General features: G+C 46.8%; 1 protein-coding gene across 2 annotated transcripts in view; it reads left to right on the plus strand.

The window, feature by feature from the left end:
* The window catches only part of LOC133356390 (FYVE, RhoGEF and PH domain-containing protein 1-like), a 118,425-nt gene that overhangs the window by 56,478 nt on the left and 45,935 nt on the right, over window positions 1-16,012 (plus strand). For both annotated transcript variants that reach the window (XM_061573888.1, XM_061573890.1), the window contains exon 2: window positions 10,564-10,749. In XM_061573888.1, coding sequence (XP_061429872.1) covers window positions 10,564-10,749 — 186 coding nt within the window. The remainder of the gene's footprint in view (window positions 1-10,563; window positions 10,750-16,012) is intronic.

Below are 16,012 nucleotides of genomic sequence, written 5' to 3' on the forward strand. Positions count from 1 at the left end.
AAATAAAATACAATTGTTGGTTAACATTTCGTTGGACACTGGTTTCCTGAAAAAAAATGATTAAAAATAACATGTATTATATATATGCCCTCTAAAGAGTAGTTTGAGTTTTCAGGATAATCATACTCTCTCAAAATGTTTGTGTAGGCCCATCCGAGTCTCCCTATTTTCTCCAGCCACGTGCATACTCAGTGTAATAGCGGGGGCAATGCAGACAGCTGCCTGGTGGTAAAAACTGAAAACTGGGCCATAGGTGGCCCTGAGGACAGATATTTAAACTGTGCCAGCAGGATTATCGGAGAATAAACGATGGACAGCCTCGGCACGTGTGCCATGCGTGTACGTTTAACAAAACATACGTACGCATGCGGTGCAGCAAATAATAACGGTCAACGGAAATAATTCCACCCTCTTGGTTGCTTTGCTTATCCTCTTTGTAAAATGTTCGTGCAATCCTTCTGCTGCAGGAGCTTCAGCAAGAATCAAATTGCGTACTCTATAATGCTGGATGATTATTACCTTGGAGTGATCAGAGCAGGGCAATATCAGCCTGTTCATATATCTCTGCTTCTCAGTCTCCTTGGCTGTGTTTGTGTCTGCCTGTCTGTCTTTCTATCTTGTCTGCTTGTCTGTCTCCCTGTCTGTCTATAATCTCACATCTCGGGCTGTTGTCTGCATATCTTCCTGTATGTTTCTGCGTCTGTCTGTACGTACGTTTCTTACTTCGCTGGGTGGTTGTCTGTCGCTATGCCTGTTGCAAGCCCATCCTTTAGAAAGTCTGGGTGACCTTACATTCTTCGTAAATGCCAGTGAGGCTCGTGTGCACTGAATGCTAAACGCGTGCAAGGGACGGTCTTTGCGTGCAAGTGTGTGTCTGCTGTGAGCAAAAACGTCGCCAGACATTAAAAAGGAGGGCCTCAGCCAAAGCTTAAAAAGAAAAACGAAATTCTCTTTCAAAGTCATAGCATTGCTGTGGCTGAATTTCGATTCACAGCCACTGCGGTGGCACAACGATGGCCGATGCTGAAAACTCTCATGAAGTCTTCCAGAAACGAATTTGTGGTTGTGTTTTTTGTGTTACCTCTGTTGGTTATACATACCCTATGAGCGTGATTCTCTCTAGCGTCTCTGCTAGTGGGCGGGCCCTTCCTCCAGCAGTAGCACACAAGCAAGCAATCGCAGGGCTGAACATTTACTTTTTCTATTAGTCAAAGGTGGTGAATATGGACTGAAGACACTGGCCAGAGTTGAGTGCATCTTATGACAAACTAAATTATTTTTATTTTACCCGGTAAGGCCAACTGAGCTATTAAGCAATTTTTTCAACAGTGACCTGGTCACAAATGATAGCTCAACCAAGTGGTTTATCGCATGGAAATTTATAATAGCAGCAGCCGCATATTATTCACGCACGATTCAAACCACGTGGAGAGAACACGCAAACTCCAAATATACAGGCAGGCGCCAGGGTTGGGATCGAACCCACGACCTCCTGCATGCCAGGCGAGAGCATTAACATCTCGCCACCGTGGTGCCGGCTCGTGGACTGCCTCGTTTCGGGTGTGAGCGTGGAGGCGGAGATGCGCGTCGGACGCCGCGTGTGTGTACGTACGTGAATGTGTGTACGAATGCACGTACGTAGCCAACCGTTGCTAATCGGAGGGTGCGGAAAAATCTAGGGCACGATGGACCCGAGCCACGTCCCGCAACGCCTTGCACACAATGGGCACGAGTCTACCCGCAGCCGCCGGGGAGAGACGGGGGGGGGGGGGGGAGAACCGGCGCGCAAATTCCGTAAAAAAAATAAACGCCGCCACGCTCGGCGCGTGTCAACGCTACCAGCGCCGGAGGCGAACGCGCTGCCGTGCCGGGGCACTGTCGGGCAGGACAAATGTGTGTAATTTAAACTTCTTTTGTACCGTACGTAGCCAACCGTGCGAATTGGAGGTGAATGGAGAAGGACAACAAACTAAAATAATAGATGGGTTTCGGCCACGGTGCCAATGGAGCCTTCTCAAGCACCGGGCAATTCAGCGTTGCTGCGCGATGCGCAAACTTCGGTCAGTTGCGATCCCAGCCGGCTGGTGGTGGAGCATAGAGCTTCTACTTCCTTGGACTCGATAGAATGCAACGTAGAGCAATCGGGTCAATTGACGATCCAACAACACGCCCATCTGCTCCGGTCCCTCGGGTAGACAGTGGTCAGTCGCCTGCTCGTCGCTCTTCTGTTGCTGCTACCACTGTCAATGTTGCCATGAAACTTCGCCCGTTGATTATCACCCATTACTCCACCCATGGTTGACTGTTTTGTCTTGTCTATAATTGTTCTACCACCACACTCATCCAGGTCACAGCGCTTCTTTTTCGGCTTCTTTCCTCGCACTGCTCCACTTTGGACTTCACACCCCAATGTCTCTAAAATGTGGATTTGACTGACACGTGACAGGTACCTTGACAGCAAGGGACATGAGAAAGTAAAACATCCACAGCGTGGATAAGGGTTCCAACTCGAATGTACCTCGGAAGTGGTTCTATGATATCACATTCTTGAGGCCATTCCCGAACATGGGATTATCACAATTCCCCGCAATATTTCTAAATGTGCGTTTTATCTCACGACTATAGGGCGATACAATATTTGAGATAAAACTGGCTAAGGGACGAGCAAATATATATTTTTAAAAATATTTCCACGTCTGCATGATTGCCAGCGAAATACGACTGTAATTAACAGTGCATCTCTGTTACATTTAATAATAATTACAATTGATTTTTTTTCACTTTAACAAAAAACGCATTATGTTATATAGGAACAGTATTTATTAATAAATGACTAGCCCAGTGCAATTGTCTATTGTGCTGTCAATATTTGTCACATCCACAATTGATGTGGCCTGCTGCCTCAGGCTGCTGTGCGATATCACACTGTATAGGTCAAAGGGTCAAGGTGGTTTTGTGACAGCGCAGCCCCTTAATTACGTGAACTATTATTGTTGCAGTACACTCGTTAACATGATCATTAACATGACCATTAACATGATCATTAAAATTACATAAATAATGGGTCGCAGGCCCCTTTCTCAATCCGCTGTGGGATGGTTGACCATACTTCACCATGCTGGCACACAATGGACTACTCTTGTGAATGCATGGTGATGATGGTACTGGTAGTCATGGTGATGATGGTACTGGTACCCATGATGATGATGGTACTGGTACCCATGGTGATGATGGTACTGTTACTCATGGTGATGATGGTAATGGTAGTCATGGTGATGATGGTACTGGTAGTCATAGTGATGATGGTACTGGTAGTCATGGTGATGATGGTACTGGTAGTCATGGTGATGATGGTACTGGTACTCATGGTGATGATGGCACTGCTACCCATGGTGATGATGGTACTGGTAGTCATGGTGATGATGGTACTGGTAACCATGGTGATGATGGTACTGGTATTCATGGTGATGATGGTACCGGTACTCCAGGTGATGATGGTACTGGCTGAAATGCCGACGATGATGTTGATAGCAATGGTGATGGTGGTGGTGGTGATAGCGGCTGTCTTTAGACACCATGCCAATGAACACACAGTACGACCAATAAACTAATCACAAATTGGACATTATGTTTTGGAACATAATTAAAATAAAACAATACGATGAATGGGAGCAGTAAATGATGGTGATGGTTTTGGCATTTCGAGTGACATTTCCTGAAAGCCAATCGCCTGAAAATCTAAATCCTCTCTTCCTCTCCGCGGAAAGTACAAAACTGTTCCTTATGTTCACATATATTAAGAGCTAGTTGACTGAAGCAACAACTCTATACAATATATGCAATTATTATTGATTGATTATGATCATGGGTCGAAGTTTTTATTGAGGTCCTCCGTTGTAAACGTTTTTAATGGAGTCTTTTTTAAATAATAACACCGCGATTTATGGAATTGTAATCAATGGTGACGATTTATTTCATATTTATTAATTAATAAATCAATGGTAAGTGGGGCCACTGCGGTTCAAGTGCAGAGTCAATCGGGCGCCGTCGCGAACGCCGGCGGATTCCAAAGCCATGCTCGCAGGGAACACTCTCGCCGCTCTCACCTATGACACACGACAGCTGTGAGATCACCCGGCCAAACACACGCGCGTAAGCGATAACAAACAGAGAATATACAATATATCTCAGGACGCCGGCTTGTAAACGCAATACACACTTGACTTAAAAAACACGCGAGCGTTTCCGTTATTGCCGTTGGAACAGGGAAGAGCCACTGCGCTGTACAAGTCCTGCCACCGAAGGCTGTCTCGCCAGTCACTGTCCTCCCTGTCTCGTGATGAACGCAGATAATTAAAGAATTTGGATCCACCGGGTACAATTTCTCTGGCAAATGCGGGCGAAATTGGGGTTACACGGAAGGCAAGAGGTGGCCCTTTGGCAACGTAATTCGCCGTCCGCTTTGCTCGGCTCTGGCCAATTGGAGACAACTGGCGAGTTTACAAACGATTGTTCTTTTATTTTTGATTAAAAGCTTTCGTGACTGCAGGGATTCATATTCTTGGTTCTTTCGGTAAAGTCACGTAGAAGGGAAACAATAAAATAATGAAAATATAAAACAATAAAATTCTCACGACGTTTTGACTGCAACACAAGCAATCATCATCAGGAAAAACACAGCAAGAAAATGTTCTTGCTGTGTTTTTTGTGTTTTTGACACCTGGTGATGATTGCTTGTGTTGCAGTCGAAACGTCGTGAGAATTTAATTGTTTTATATATTTTTTTATTTTATTGTTTCCCTTCTACGTGACTTTACCGAAAAAACAAGAATATGATTCCTTTTCGATTTAAAGCTTTCGTGACTGCAGGGATTCATCTTCTTGGTTCTTTCAGTAAAGTCACGTAGAAGGGAAGTAATAAAATAATACAAATAAAACATAATAAAATAATTCTCACGACGTTTCGGCCACAACGCAAGCAGCCGTCCTCAGGTGAAGAAGACGCTGTCTTTCTGACAGACCTGTTCTTCACCTGAGGACGGCTGCTTGCGTTGTGGCCGAAACGTCGTGAGAATTATTTAATTATGTTTTATTTTTATTATTTTATTATTTCCCTTCTACGTGACTTTACCGAAAGAACCAAAGAAGATGAATCCTCTTTTGTTAGTTTTTTTGATCGCTCGGAACGTGAAACCCCCTTGGTGCGGTGCATCACTCTGGACCAAACTGCTGCAAGGCAACAGTTGGCAAGCAGATTATGCGATTTGATTCATTCAAGCAAGCGGGGGATGGGATAAAATGTTCCCAAGGAGACACTTGGGAACAATTAAGCAGGATGCAGCAGATTAATGTCTTGAAACAACAATAATAATAATACTCACCATCATCATCGAATGCATAGTGACATTCATGCCGGACTAAAAGATTGACATTATATTCTTAGGTTTTTTCGATAAAGTCACGTAGGTAAAACATTAAAATTAATTTACTTGATACAGCTGTCGTGGCTGTGACGGTTCCACCTGAAGATGGAAGCTTGTGTTGCCTACGAAACATCGTGATTTTTATAATATTTTACTTTTATTAATTTTAATGTTTTACCTACGTGACTTTACCGGAAAAAACCTAAGAATATGAATCCTTGCAGTCACGAAAGCTTCAAATCTAGAATTAAAAGATTGACATACATTCTGAATTTATAACAGATTTTTCGCAATTAGTAATTGTAATTTTTAACGCTCTAATAACGTGCGTTGGAGGCCGGCGATGATGACTTGTGACCCAAGGTTTTGCACGCCAGCCACCGACCAAGACCATTCCTAATGGGTTTTAGCTCAGCAGCTTTGAAGGCAGCTGCGACAGGGTTGAATTTCACCGGAGCAAAAAGTGGGGAGGGGGGGGGGCAGAAAAGAAAAAAAAACACGAGAAGAAAATTGCTCTTCAAGCTCATTGCTTTAAGGCATCAAATGAGCCTCTGCAGACTCACGAATTGGGTATTTCTGGTAACGGCCACGCGGTCCGAAACGCAGCGGCTCCGGTTTCTGCCGTCACTCTGCTGTACAACAGCAGCTCCTGCTGCTGTTGGTGGCGATTGAACCTGACGGGATGTCTACGGTCGCGAGCGCGCACGGTGGCAGCGGACGCTTTGTCGTTTTAAATCTCGCAGCTTTCCCGCGGCCGTGTCACTCTTGACCACTGGCTTTCTGGGTTTCGGAAATTGTTGTTGAACGCTAAGAATCCTCAATTGTGCCGATTTAGTCTGGGTTTCTGCGAGCCTTATTCCGTTCTATTGCGTTCACGTGTGCACGCGCGCTCGTGTTTTTGCACGCTTGTTTAGGTGTCTATATCCAGTCATTTCAATTCTAAACAAGCGGTGACATCGTAATGCTGCCAGGCTTTTGTGACGTCGTGCGAGTTGGGATGTCACAACACCCCATGCGGAGTTGACTCACTGGTGACAAATGCTGATTCGTACACTTGTAGACTAATTAACAAAGATATACCGACAAGAAGCCAGTTAGCCAAGTCAGCCCTAATGGAAATCAAGCTGTACAGCGAATACAGATGAAACGGATCCTGTTTGTTCAATTGTTGAGTATAACGTTGGCCAACCGATGTCAATGTTTTATAATTAATTGTGGCTTCAAAGGACCACATTTAATGTTAAACGATCACTCTCTGCAGAAATGCGAATTTGCACACTCATGAAGACCGACAGGCAGACAGCTATCATGTTGTGAACATATAAATAATATATATACAAACACAGACCGTGTGTTGTTTGAAGTTTACCCCAGTACAGACTACATGCAAGAATGGCGATTTCAATTTGGATACCCAAAGCCTCATGGGATTGTTGTCGTATCCTGCCGTTGAAGGCACCTTTTCCTCGTAAATATTAGGCAAAAAGCTGCAACTATCAACAATTGAATTAATAGCAACGTTTAATGAGCAGGAGATATGTCTCCTTCACGTATCCATCTGTCCACGTAAATAAACAAATGTGCGTATTTCACAACCCATATGCCGCACAGCCTTCTGGGAGTGCATCATTTCAGCAGCATTGTTTCAATGCAAGCAAATTCTGTCAAACTGATCTGTTGATTGTTTCAGCACTAATATTATCAGGAGTAGCTTTTATAGTTTGTTTCTGTTAGCAAGATCACATTCCAGCCAGCAAAACACAAAGCGTTTGAACATCCGTATCTTTAGATTCAAAGCTTTCGTGACTGCTGTCTTTCTGTTTGTCATTCTTTGGAGGAGCGTGGTCAGCCAGGTGGCGTGTTGGCTGTTGTGTTGGCCGGCTCTCTGCGTTGTGTTGCATTGTGTTTCTAAGTTTACTAGGTTTGTTTTTTCTCATTCATGCTTACCTGATGATGGTTGATTGTGTTGCAATCGAAACGTCGTATTCTATTCTCTACGTAACTTTACCGAAAGAACCATAGAGTAATCCGTATCTTTGTTTATCTTTTTTTACTATTTCCTGGAGTTTTTTTCCCGCATGAACTCATGCAAGTGAAATATTATTCACGCACTCTACAAAATGGGGCACATGTTGATTTGAGTATGAATATCTGTGCAGAGCATTCCATTCCATTAATCAAGGACCCGCACTGCAAATATTTGTGGCTATGTGATCACTCTTTGCTCTGTAAAATGGATTGCCTTGCATGCTAATTAAAGTGAGGAGTATAGAGATGCCAGTAGTATTCTTTTTAAAAAATCTATCTCCAAGTCTGTATTGTCAGAAGATGGAATGGGTACACTTCATTACAGACAGTTTTGAATAATTCAATATCTGTACAACGGAGGCCTACGTACAAATGTCACATTCATAGTCTAGAAGCCGATGATTTAAGGCCTCGCGTTACATTTAGCGGCGACTGTTTCATTTCCGCGAAAACAATTAACGTGAAACGTTACATGTAACCACGAGCATGATGATCAAATACCAGTGTTCAAGGGAATGATGGGCTACCTGTTGGTCTGCCAATACGACTGCCCATCCATCCAAGGACACGTAATACATTTCCTGTACAACAGCAACCACTGCAGAACATATCACATCAAATCGTCCGTACATTTGGTATACGCGCCCGTTCTTATCGGGCAAGGCTGTCACGTGGGTATGGTCTCTAATAGTTGCGGGAATTTTTCAATTTTCACAAATTGGGACTGTGACGCCAGCCAGGGTGCACGTCACGTGACCATCCGCGTCAACCGCGAAGGGGACAGTGTGCACATTAATTGCTGATACACCCACAGCAGTATTAACCAGGTCAGCCTTTGGGATTCACTCATGAACGAGCAGAAGATGCGCTGCCGCACAGCTATGCCGCGTATCTTACCGACACCAATGCCTGCAACTGGATGTTGGCAATTCAATAATAGGGTGTTTCCGTGCAGTCAAATCTCTGGCCAAAATGCAAGGCTCCCTGGATGGACTCCCTTGCCAGTTTGCAGAGATCATTTGCTCCTCTTCGATTGCGTTGTGTGTGTGTGTTGCATATATGAATAAATAAATGTACTTGCGTATGTATACACGACGTGCTTAAATGCGCGTCTGCACGTGTATAATGGGAGTGTGCGATGAATGTATATATATATATGTCCATTAATGCGTAACATGAAAAAATATCACCACATCTCAGAAGCTCACCGGGGTTGAGCCTTGTTAGTACGTACACAGGAGGCTGTGTGGAGAGACCAGGCGTTGTGAGCTTGCAATGCAAGGTGGCCAGGTTGGTTTTAATTCATCTTAGTGCAGTTTTGAGTGTTACCTCCTCGTTTGCTTGGGTTTTCTCCATGTACTTTGATTTTCTCCCCACAAGAGGCCAAACGCTGATTAATGGAATTGGCCAATCATCCCGATTAGATGCAAGTCTCCTGCAAAAAAAGGGGATTGTGGTTTAGTGAGGCTTTCCTCAAGAAATACGTTAAATTTGGTATCATTAGCATTAAATGTGCCTGTGAATGTATACATGCGCGCGTTTGTGTATTGTGTGTGAATACTGTGCTGCAATTGTAGCCTTGTGGTATGACCAATAACCCCTGCACGGCAGGTTTACTCGTTCATTAGTTCAAATCTACCCTCACCCCTACCTCCATCCAAGAAGACACGTTTTTAAGTCCGTATCTTTATTAACGATGCATTTAGAAAATGTAACATCAAAATATTGTCGTTTACACATAATTACGTAATGCATTTACATTAATTCCAAAACTGACCAAGACATAATTGAGTAGAGCACCTTGTGTTTACTTTGAACACCATTTTATGGGCATGCAGTCAGTCATTGATGACCGGCCTCAGACTACTACGTTATCTACGTTGAGAGTACGGATTAATCACGGTTCTCAGATTGCAACCCACAATTTCAGCGGTGTCGGCTAAATGTTAGTTTAATACGCAGACTTTCGCGACCAATATTATCCGGAATATAGCTTTTATTATTATTATTGGTTAGATCGCGTAAATATAAATGTGTCGCTAACCCCGCCACTACCCAACACAGCCAATTAGTAAGGTTTGTCACGTAAACAGAACGTGCCAATTCGTTACTCGTACAGCACACCGGTGTGTTAGAGAGTAAATCCACAACATACAATCTGAGTACGACTTTCACCAGTAATTACAACTAGCTTCATCAGGCGACAGCCAGATTTGGCTACATGGTCTGACAAGTCTCCTGGCTCACCTGGAAAACCCTTTGTTTAAGCGTTTTTTCTTCGCGTCACATTAAATATAAAAACCGATGAATATTCGGCAGGTGTGTGATGGCGCTTGCCTCCGAATGCAGTGCTTGGAATGTGGAGGTTGGTGGATGGCAGTCATAGATGTGTGCCAATATTCGCAAAGTGTTGGGCTATAAGGTGACCAGGAGATGGCAGTAGAGCAAACTTGTTTTCTGATTCATATTTTAATTTTTAAAAATTAGACTGAATATTGAGTCAAATGGCTTCTCGTCGTGGACAAATGATAGTCATAATGATTTCAATGTTGAGTAGTCTTTTCCAAGGCTGATTGATAGTCTGTATGTGGTCGATAGTAGAGAAACCTTTCATAATTTCGACCGGCTCACACGGTTTGTTGGTCTCGTAATTGTGAAGTATTCTGTTCTAAATGCCCATAGTGAACATTTTATAAATGGGTGCCATAGGGTGCTAATGGTTCTGTATTTTTAAATCAGTTTTTGAGGTGGAGCAAGGAAATCTGTCCATGTGCAGGAGCTGGATAGATCGTTGTGATTTCGTTACTTGGGAGAGGTCTTCATCTAGCAGTAGATAGAGCAAGTGCTGCGATGATGAAGATTGGACCGTGATTAATGATATTAACGATGATGATGGCTTACCAAGGCAGGCACTCGAGCGGCGCCCAGAGGTCGTTGGCCAAAGCCACAACGGTGTTGATGACACTTAAGAACAGACCTTGAGGGGTCAGGGGTCATCCGCGCAAATTGATCTCACAGAAGGAAGAAGGCAACGGTGACGCGCAGGGGCATCTACAACAAAATTGTCCGAGCCGACCTCGTGACCTTGACCGATCTCGCCGTCTACCCACAGTTCCGCCGGTGACCTCGGTGAGATCGCCGCTCGGCAGCGGTCGTGCTTGCGCCAGCGACGAGAGCGGAGCGACCAAGGCGACCGTCACCAGTCAGCCCAGCCAGGCCGCTGCTCAAGCCCGGACGGGCCGGACTCAGGGGGTAGCCGCTGCAACACCGGACCGGGCGCCGAGAGCCAAGCCACAAGGTGAGCGAGGACGCTGCCGAAGAGCCCGCGAATAAAACCTCCGCGCCACTTTGCGACGCGCCACTCTGCGACGTGATCACATGCAGAGGGGTGAGAGGTGTTGGATGAAGCCGGTTAGCATTATATAGGAGCCTGATACAGAGCACAAACTGTTACGTGGGGTGGCGGGGGGTGGGGTGCAGATATTCCGTGGGCACAAGTTCCCCGAGCGTTGTGCTCCTGGATTCGGAGGATGCGGCAGATCGGGCTCGCAGCTCTGGCTAGCGTTCTTGAACGTAAGCGTCGGAGCCTGCAGGGCTCCTGACATTCTTAATAAACGCAATTCCCCCGTGGGCCACGGGAAGGAATTTTTTTAGACGTGCCGAGTGCCCCTCCCCTCCCACCGATCTCCCCCGGGGAGGACGCGTGACCCACAATGTGTTTACCTCTTCTCCGCAGCCAGAAAGTCGAGTGCTTGGAGAGGGCTTCGCCAACCCCCCCCCCCCAAAAAATACTTTCAATAAACCTTGAAGCTTGGCGGATGCTCTTGCGATTCCTAAACCTGGAATCGCGCTTCCATCCTTAGGGTTGGATATACATTATACGTTTGCCACAGGGATTGCCCGGCTCTAGACGACAACGTGGTCGACTAAGCGACTAAGCGCACAGCGACTGCACCATTCCTCTCCCGGAGTAAATTCGATCGTCATGAGATGGCGCAAGCGATTGAAATTTAGAAGCATTAATTCAGTTCCGTCCTGCCTTGTTTAGCGCCTTTGAGTCTGTGCCGTCTGCTCTGTCCAGCGGCAGAATTGCGTGTAGGCGCGTGTACGCGGGTTGCGTACAGCAAGAACGTATGGGAAGGAGTCTGTGAATGTCACCCAGGGCCACGGGCAAATCGATCACCAAACCCGGGTTTGTCTGTAAAATCCCACACGTATTATACATATAATATAATTCATATTATCTGTACTGTCGGCTTATCTCTACTGTTCATAATTACCATCTGCATAGCATCATCTGTACTATCTCTCACCTTGGTTATATGTATAGTGCCATCTGCTATGTCTATATTGTTTGTAAGTGTTTGTTGCCCTGACTTGTGACATCGAGATCAGAAACGTGGACGATCGCAAAGGCATTAAAAAAATGGACACAGGGTGTGCAACCAAGCAGAGGGGGAGGATGCATACTTGCAATTGGACTGAGACACGGAAAGAAGAACGTGCTGATGAGAGCACACATTGATTGTTGAGCTCAGAGATTGGGTTTGGGCCGCACATGCCACGAGAAGTGACGCTGGCCCATGGTTGAGACCAACGACGGAGCAGCAGCTGAAGCGATGGAAACGTTGCCCCCAAACGGAATGTTCGCCGTGGATATGAAGTGACGTAATTCAGCCGATGTGCGGGAGCAAGACGGATCGGTCCACCGCGGCACCACGAGAGATAGCGACGGCTTTCATCCAGCAGTGAACAGATCGTGGCCGATGAAGAATCCATGCATCAATCCATGCCAAGAGTCCTGCCGCGGTCACTCCGGGGCAATTTCTGCAGGGATGTTTTTTGAAGTTCACGTTGCGTGCCAGTGTTATAGACCCAACCCAAGTTGTGAAATTATTCATGACTCAGGGGGTAAATTATTTATTCAGCTGGGAGCCACAGTGGCAAAAACGCTCAGCTCGGGATCAGAAGCTTGCCAGCTGGAACCCTATCGGAGGGCGATTCTGCCTGCCGGCATTTGCTCCAAGGATAGACCGTTCCTCGCCCATGTTAATGGGGAAAGTCCATTCAGTTAAGCACAGGGACCAGCTGTCGTGCATTGGTGCTGTGTCGCACTCGCAAAACACCTGCCAGGGGCTGCTCCTATACAGCAATGGCCATGCAGGCAGGGTCACAGCCGCCGTAGGTGTCGTGCGAGTCTGTACACACGTTTGCACGGTTTTGCATGCGGCCAAGAGAATTGACATCCACCAAAATTGCGCACAGCAAATCACGGTATTTTTGAGTCAGCATTTTTTTTGTCCCCTTCACCAAGGTGTCATAAACGCTGATTGCGCTGACTGGCGGGACCTTTAAATGGCACGGTGGTGCAAAGGCAGTTGGCTCAGTCCTGAGCCAGGAGTCAGCAAGTTGCATAGGTTTAATTTATCAGACTCACGATCACAATCTATATTTAGACTGCAACAGGAAACTGTTGAGCTATGAAGCGATTTTTTTCCACAGATGTCCAGTAGGCATGGGTCAGCAAGTTCCAACAACAACAACAAACAATAACAAAAAACCGATAGGAGTGCAAAATACAGAAAAGCAGAACTCCATTTAATCAATGACAGTGGGGGTGCAAACTTCACGAAACCTGTCTGCCACCCGGCCTGCGGTTGTGTCTCATGCACCCTAGGTCTCTCCCCTTCGCAAAAGGGGATAACGAACACCGCGGCTCTCTCACGGAGCCTCGCGCGACGGGCATCGATCAATCGGACCGGTTGATCGTGTCTCGAAGACGAGGCCCAGTCTCGCGCATCCCTTCGCCCCAGACGCACTGTGCCGCTCGCGCGAACAAACCGAGCGGCGCCGCTCGAGAGGAAGTGTGCGGCCCACGTTGTCGTGCGCCGCGCTGTGGAAAGAGAGGAAGGGAGCTCTGCGTGTTTGTGGTTCCACCGGCAGCAGCGGCAGTGGCGGCGTGCACGCACGCACGCACGAAGAACTTCCTTTGTACACAAAGGCGCAAGGCTGCGGTACGATTTCCGTACGCGGAGGGACAACACGTGTGTGTGTGTGTGTGTGCGCTGACGGTTAGGCGCACGGCCGGACACGGCGATTGGCTGTGCCTGAGGCCTTCTTCTCTTTCAAGGAGGCATTTGGCATCCAGCAGGCATTTATATGTATAATTTAATAAGTAATAATTATCATCTGTAACGTGCCGCACAGCATTTTGCTGCGCTCTGAAAGAGAGCGAATGACTCTGAGGCGCGAGGACCCACAGACGGGCAGGAAATGAGCCAGTGCAATATTCCCCTCCAAGCTCTGCAGTCCTCTGTAAATTAAGGTGGTATTGGTCAAGCAATGAACATGTGCGAGGGGGCAACATTGTACCCCATACGGATGGAGCAGGTGGAGTCCACATTTTGCCGTACCGCCTTTTCCTGGCAAGCCATGTTATGGTACTTGTGTGCCTACGGAAAGTAGTGTCACAACATTTGTATGAGCCACCAACCCTCGTTGCCTCCACAGCGCTCAAGTATAGGCGTGTATAGCCACCACCGCCTGGCTAAATGTACGTCTTACGTTCAGACCAAATGAGACTGGATGACCGAGGATGCCGATATGTTTACCCCACAACCTGCTGCAGTGGATTCAGTAGAATGCCTCTCATCTCACCTTGTCTGCGACTCCCTTTCACCCTCGACTCCTGCTATCCACGGCCCAAATCGATCCCCCCCCCCCCAAAAAAAAATACTATCTGGCAGGAGGGAGCCTTCCTATTCATCTCTGCCGCAGGCAAGCGGCAACATTCTGGGACAGTGGAATATTCCTTGTGCCATTTGCATTGTGAAAAAAAAATGAGACGTACGTACGCATATGGGTGTTTTGGCCAATGGAATAAAAACTTTGCACCTGGCTGGCACACGCATGCGGAGTCCTGCAGAAGCGGAAATAATGGGCAGAGCCGTGCAGCCGCGGACGCCCAAAGACAAATGTCCCCCCACGTAGCCTTCCAGGGGCTGTAGGGGCGAGTGCTGTTATGAGCGCCTATTAAAGGCCGACACAATGCACAAGCTCGGCTTGACTGTCTCCCGTACCAGGAAGGACCAGTTCAGATAATTGACGCTGACATTAGCCGCGGCCAGGAATTGAACTCGGGTCACCGGGTTAATTTGCGCAGTCCGATAACCAATAGGTTATCGATAACTAAGACACAAAGATCCCTCTTATAGTCTTAACAGACTGTTGGGGAAAGTGCTGTTTGTGAGCGCCTTCAAAGGTTGGAATGGTACACGAGATACAAAGATCACCCATATTGCCTTAAAAGACTGTTGGGGAAAGTGATATTTGTGAGCACCTATGAAGGCCGGAAGGGTACACGAGGGGGTGTGTGGCCAGCACCATGCCCGACCGCCTTTGTCTCCCTAGTGACAATGTTTACACACCTGCCAGGATACTCATTTGAGGCTGAGTCGACCTAGGAGAGGCCCTGGACCTGTTCAAATAATCGTCAATGGTGTTGGCCGTGAGCGGGAATCGAACCTGGGTAGCCAGGTTCATAGCACAGCGTGCTAACCCCTACACTACCGCTCACACTAGATACACACACTCACGTAATAATTATAAGATCACAGACACGTACGCGTATACAATTGAAGCCACACACATGCGCACACTGCACATGCACAATTAGCAGGGCACACACGCGCACACAATCATTACCATCTCACGCACATGCATAATTGACAAGATCACAGTTACACACACACACACTTACGTCATTATGAAGCCACATGAACGCAGGAAATATTCTTCCACCGTCGTGAGCACACAGACAAAGACAGATACTCGTCACTGGCGTTGGGTGCGATACTCGGGTCGCCGGGTTCGTAGCGCAACGCGCTAACCGCTACACTACATACACACACACATATGATTATGAAGCCAAGGACAGACACACACGCACGTACAAGACTACAAACTACAGACAATGTTCATGTGCCACAGTCTATTGGAAAGGCCATGCTTTAATTAGAGTTAATAAATGCAAAGAATCTCCCCGCTCAAGCAAGCGTTTCGCAGTTCTCAATAAAGAACCTCATGGTGGGACCCCGGGGTCCCGAATAAACGGGTTAGAAATCGTAATTAATTAATTATTATTGCCGACTCCGTCCCACCGCGCACACAACGCTGCGACCCGCCTGGCACGGATCATTCTGTTGTCGCGTCGTCCAAGCGCAGCGGCGAGGACGGATGCGCAGAAGAAGCAAAACTTTGAAACTTTGATTAGCGCATCGTGTAGAACTCGTCGATAGGAATAGATTGCCGTATCGTTCGCCTTCAACAGACATCAAATGATGTCACAAGGCAGTTTATGCGAGAGCCGGGGGCTTATGGGACCCCGGGACCCCGGGACCCCGCCATAAGGTTCAGTTATTGGCCAGCAAGGCAGAGTGGTGGTGCAGCGGTGAGCGCACTCCCCTGTGAACTTAACGACCTGAGTTCAGGGCACTCCCTTCGCTAACGCGCATTGACCAGCACCGTGAGATGTGGTTAGGGAGAAACCCAGACAAAGGGAT

Source organism: Lethenteron reissneri, chromosome 54, assembly GCF_015708825.2.
Source record: "Lethenteron reissneri isolate LAM-NWPU_2019-01 chromosome 54, ASM1570882v1, whole genome shotgun sequence".
In the NCBI taxonomy this organism is placed as follows: domain Eukaryota; kingdom Metazoa; phylum Chordata; class Hyperoartia; order Petromyzontiformes; family Petromyzontidae; genus Lethenteron; species Lethenteron reissneri.